Source organism: Rhinopithecus bieti, unplaced genomic scaffold (assembly GCF_001698545.2).
Source record: "Rhinopithecus bieti isolate Rb0 unplaced genomic scaffold, ASM169854v2 scaffold_17743, whole genome shotgun sequence".
Lineage (NCBI taxonomy): Eukaryota > Metazoa > Chordata > Mammalia > Primates > Cercopithecidae > Rhinopithecus > Rhinopithecus bieti.
In genome coordinates, this window is record NW_016809230.1 from 2,028,206 (window position 1) to 2,034,205 (window position 6,000).

The window sequence follows — 6,000 nt, forward strand, 5'->3', positions numbered from 1 at the left end:
TGCTTCTCATTTTATGTCTACTTAATTCACATGCTTGAATAACGCTGAATAGGTTATTTTTATGTGTATTCTTACTAAATTCTATTAAGAAAAATTATGTAGTAATATCCAATGTCAATATATTTGCAGATATCCCGACACAGAAGGAATCATTCACAGCATATCTTGAAAGATGTCATTCCTCCACTGGAACAGTTGGTGAGTGGTTAAGTCATTATATTCTTCATCTACTGATACAAAATAAATTACCACAAAACTCAGCAACTTAGAACACCATAGGTTATTATCTCATTTTTCTGTGGATCAGGAATTGGGGCATCATTTAGTAGCGGGATCTAGCTTGGAGTCTCTCAAAACGTTGCAACAAAAGTGTCAGCCAGAATTGGGATCTCATCTGAAGGCTTGTGTGGGGAAGGGCTGCTTTCAAGCTCACTTATGTGGTTGTTAGCTGGGTTCAGTTCTTCCAGGAATGTTGGCCAAAGGCTGTTCTTATTTCTTTGGCATGTAGATTTCTCCAAAATAACAGCTTGCGTTTTCAAAGCATCCAAGATGAGAAGTAAAGAGGGAGAGTTTGCTAGCAAGATGGAAGTCAAAATCTCTTGTAACCTAATTGTAAAAGCAATATGTCATCACCTTTGCCACATTCTTTTGGTTAAAAGTAAGTCATTAAGTCTAGTTCACACAAGGGGAGAGGATTACAAAAGGATGTGAATAATAGGAACCAGAGACTACAGGGGGCTTATTGTAAATGTTGATAGTTTTTTTTGTTATTGTTGTTGTTGTCTTCAAAAACAATTAATAGACTCAGCATCCATAAGATGCTTCCATAAGACCCATTTTTTTGTGTATTGTTGTATCCTAGTGGGTAAAAGAGTACCTGAAATGTTATAAATAACATAAATGAATAAAGTATTATAGATATCTTAAAAACACATAAGACTAACCTTTCTGATATGTTTTGATACTTCTTTCTTTTAATGACCTCTTTTTCGATAAATACAATATGCTTTTCCTCTATACTCACTCGACTTGTCTTTCCTGCTATATTTCATATTGGTCAATATGCTTCCAGTCTTATTGGCTTACAGGATATTGCACCATGATGACTGTATTCCTGTCTATCTCTAGCTATTCCATCCCTGCTGTCTTTGGGATGTCCCATCCTCAGCACTAAAAATAATTTCTTTTTTTGCTTCAGTGTTCCTGTTTTCTATTACTTTTCATGTTCCAGATCCCACATCCTCACTCCAACTATTTCTCCTCACTCTGCTTTACTTTAGGATAAGAATTTCTCAAAATAATTATCTACATTTGCTAATTCTAATTTCTGCCCTTCCTTTGTCTCTTGAACCAACTCTATTTAGGCTTTTATCTCAATCATTCACCTCTTATCCAGGTCACCGATTACCTCCATGTTGTTAAATCCATCAGTAACTTCTCAATTCTCTCTTCAGTAGGTCTATCTGAGCATTTAACCCAATTGATAGCTCTCTTCTTGAATCAATTGCCTATTGGGTACCATGCTCACTATTTGGGTGATGGGTACACTGGAAGCCCAACTCCCACCAGTATGCAGTATATCCATGTAACAAATAAGCACATATATCCCCTGAATCTAAATTATTTATTAAAAAGAAACATTTTCCTATCATGGCTACCAGTAAACCACTTTCTCATGACTCTCCAATTAGCTGGAGAGCCACCTCTTTTCAATCCCTTTACTGGTCCCTCTTCATTTTGGAACTCAGTTTTTATTTTTTCTCTCTATAATCATTCCCTAGGGCATCTCATTTAGTGTTGTAGCTTTACAGACCATGTAACACTAGCCACTTTTAAATTTCTGTTTCCAGCATGGACCACAGCTTTGAACTTCAGTACTATGAATTCTGGCATTTTTACACACAATTCTAATATACATCCTAAACGTAGTATATCTGAAACTGATGCCGTTTTTTGCCCAAACGAGTTCTCCATTTCACAAGTCTCCTCCATTTCACAAGATGCTAACTTCGTTCCTCCAGGTGCTTCAGTCAAAACACTAACAGTCATCTTCCCTTGTTTCTGTTGTAACATAAATGAACATCAAAGAAACCAGTTTGCTCTACTTCAAAATATATCCAGAATCAGTTCATTTCTAACCACCATTACTATCATCTGTCACCCAGTTTGTTGAAATAGTCTCCCTGTTTACCCACTTCCACTTTCTACTGTTTATTTTCAACACAACAGTGGGAGTGATCCTGTTAAAACGTAAATTAGATTATGTTACTTAGATTAGTTAGTTTATTACTACAACAGATACCATAGGCAAGGTGGCTTTTAAACAACAGAAATTTGTTTTTCATAGATATAGAGGCTGGAAGTCCAAGATCAGCATTCCATTCTGGTCAGGATCTGGCGAGGACCCTCTTCTGGGTTGCAAACAGCTGACTTCTCCTTGTATCCTCACATGGCAAAAAGAGGGCAAGAGAGCCGGGGTTCCTTTTAAAAAGCCGTTAATCCTATTAATGAGAGCTCCACCTTTATGACCTAATTAACTCCTAATAGCATTACACTGGAGTTTAGGATTTCAACATGTGAATTTTAAGGGGAAATAAACATTCGGTCCATCTCACATCACTCCTTGACTCAAAATCCTCCCTGGCTTTTAGTCTACCCCAGGTAAAAGCTGAGAAACATCCAATGGTTCACTAGGCCCTAGAAGATTCATCAACCTCCCCAGTCTCACCTCTCCCTTTCTTCTCCTCTCTCCTGCTCCAGTGAAGCTGATACCTCTGCAGGGCCATTCCACCTGCTTTTGCCTCTATCTCTTTATTTATTTATTTGGTGCCCAGAAATTTGGATATCTCATATGTTCCTTTGCTTCACATCTCTGCTCTGATGTCACCTTTTTAGATAGGTCTTCCCTAATCTCCCTTAAAAAAATAATGAAACAAAAACAAACAAACAAACAAAACCCAGAGGGGCCAGATGTAATCTCATGCCTGTAATCTCAGCACTTTGGGAGGCCGAGGCAGGGGCTCATTTTTGGTCAGGAGTTCAAGACCAGCCTGGCCAACATGGTAAAACCCCATCTTTACTAAAATTATACAAAATTAGCCAGGTGTGGTGGCACTCACCTGTAATCCCAGCTACTTGTTAGGCTGAGGCAGGAGAATCACTTGAACCCTGGGGTGGAGGTTGCAGTAAGCCAAGATTGTGCAGAGAGAGATAAACAAACAAACAAAAACAGAAAGGAACCTACAAATGAACAAACAAGAAACCACACCATTTCCATCCACACTGCTCTCTTACCTTAATTTACTCTATAGACCTTACCACCAGATGGCATACTACAGCATTTGTTTTTGTTAGTTTGTTACCCCATTAGAATTTTAGTTCCATGAGGGCAAGGACACTGTCTCCTGTGTTCATTACTCCATTCCTATGACTACAAGCATTGCTAGAACATGTTAAGGACTCAGTAAATATGTGTTGAATGAAGGCATAATGAAAATTTAATGGTCTTTGTTTTTACTTCCAAGCTTGTATTACACAGGTCTACGCTTGTATACTTTCTCTCCTTTATCTTATCCTATATCTCTGAGTGTAAATTAGTCATTTGTTCTAGGATGTCGTCTCTGTCATTATAGAAATGAAATCCCCCAAGTTAAACCCTTCATCAGTGCCTTTCCAAACTGATTCCCTCTTTCCACTGAGCCCATCTCTATTAGTAGCAAACATGTATCTAGGATTAGAACACATTTTCTTTATGTTCTTTATTTTCTCCCTGGCCCTTTGGATAAGTCATCATTTTCTGATGAAATTTCTCCTCAACGGTTGTGGTGCCCATATGCTTCTCCTTGTGCACACCCAAACCCTCACCCAAGCCTTGAAATGTTTCTGACCTTATCGCACTCTCCCATCCCCGCCACTGATCCTAGGCAGCAATTCCAGAGCAACCTTCTTTCAATAGCACTTTTGTTATTTCATTTTCAAATTATCTATAGCCTCATGGTCCCCAATTTACATTATTTATTATCCTCTCTCAAACACATACCCTCAAGCCAGGAGTAGTAACGTGATTAAGACATGGCTGTTACCCTGAAGGAGCTTGGATTTCCTATAACAATTATAGTCCTTTCATCCCAGCACATGTTCATGCGTTGCTTTGTATCGTTCACTCTTATTTCATAGGTAATAGACTTGTTCCACGGCTGGATTGTAAATGTCTTGAAGTTAGAGGCCATGACTTGTATTTTCTTTATTATATCGTACTTCTACTTAGATTGCTTTTGGTACCAGTACTTGTTCAGGAAAGACATGTTTGTGAATTGATGTAATAAGAAATTAAAAGTTTATTAAAACAATCTTGCTAGTTGCAGATATTAATAAATATATGCCTAACATTTGTAGTGAAAGCCATTTTTTCAATATAATTAGATATATTAGTATATTGTTTTCAAAATTAATTACGTGGATCTCAACTTAGCATTTTCTCTAGAAAGGATTTCTCTAATTCCTTAAATTTGAATTAGTAGCCCTTCTTTGATCTGTCTCTCAATAGCAGCTAGGTCTGGACTCTATTCCAGCCCCATCGCACTAAAATTGCCTATTTCCTTTATTGCTGTTACTGAGCTATAAGCTATTTGAAGGGAGGACTATGTCTTATTTATTGTTTTACTATTAAGACTTCGTATAAAGGCTGGCACACTATAATTCTCCAATAAATAGGAAAATAAATGATTTATTTGTTTGGTTTTATTTTAAATAAATTTGGATTACACAGAAAATAAAGTACACAAATAATTATAAAGAGCTGGATTATTCTGTAAAATAACGCATAAAAGTTTGCTCTGAAGGGGCTGGGCGCGGTGGCTCAAGCCTGTAATCCCAGCACTTTGGGAGGCCGAGATGGGCGGATCACAAGGTCAGGAGATCGAGACCATCCTGGCTAACACGGTGAAACCCCGTATCTACTAAAAAATACAAAAAAATAGCCGGGCGAGGTGGCGGGCGCCTGTAGTCCCAGCTACTCGGGAGGCTGAGGCAGGAGAATGGCGTGAATCCGGGAGGCGGAGCTTGCAGTGAGCTGAGATCCGGCCACTGCACTCCAGCCCGGGTGACAGAGCGAGACTCCGTCTCAAAAAAAAAAAAAAAAAAAAAAGTTTGCTCTGAAGTAGTTCATGAAACATGGCAAAAGTTAGGCTGAAAATGGAGCTCAGTAAATGTCTGTGTTTGTGTTTGTCTGTATGTTTATACATAAAATATATATGCACTTATATTTCAACAGTGCAAAAACGTGCCCCAAAGATTTTACATAAAATTATATATAAAATCCAAATTATGGTTATTTAAAAAATTAATCAAAAATTATTATATAATTTTTAATTGTGAATTTTCTATGCTACTATACCAAGTATAAACTAATATCAGAAGAACCATTAGAATATTCAGAAATAGTTTTCTTAATTTACCTGCCTACACTTAAGGCTATTTGTTGATTTACTTGCATATAGCAGGGTTTCTCTGCAGCCTCAGTTCTAAATAAATGAAACTCACTTTGAATATTACTAATTATAGACAATACAGTAATAGATAATAGATCTATTTGCCCAATACTCTATTTTAGCCCCAATGACCTTGGAAAAGTAACATCGGGAAGTCCTGCTAAACAGAAGCAAAAACAATAATTTTTAAGTTTTTTACCTTGCAACTTATCTCACTCTTTTTTGCTGCATATCTGTGTATTTTTCTGTTCTCTCTTTTTCCTTCTTTCTCTTCCTCTCTCATTCACACACACACACACACACATACTCTCTCACACACACAGTGCCACTAGTTCTAAAAAGTTTTGGAACTACCAATCAGCTTACTTCCTAGTCTTGACTTGGGTTTTCCTGGATCATCTCTTTGAGCGCAACATTCAACTTTTATCCATCAATCTCTACTTGAATTGAATTTCTTACTTAGTGTTATTTTAAAGGCAGAAACTTTATCTTCATCCCAAATTCTTTTTTT

General features: G+C 37.3%; 1 protein-coding gene across 1 annotated transcript in view; it reads left to right on the forward strand.

Annotated features, from left to right (window-relative positions):
• The window catches only part of LOC108539968 (rho GTPase-activating protein 15), a 438,320-nt gene that overhangs the window by 80,296 nt on the left and 352,024 nt on the right, over positions 1–6,000 (forward strand). Inside the window, exon 3 of the mRNA XM_017888935.1 lies at positions 130–198. Coding sequence (XP_017744424.1) covers positions 130–198 — 69 coding nt within the window. The remainder of the gene's footprint in view (positions 1–129; positions 199–6,000) is intronic.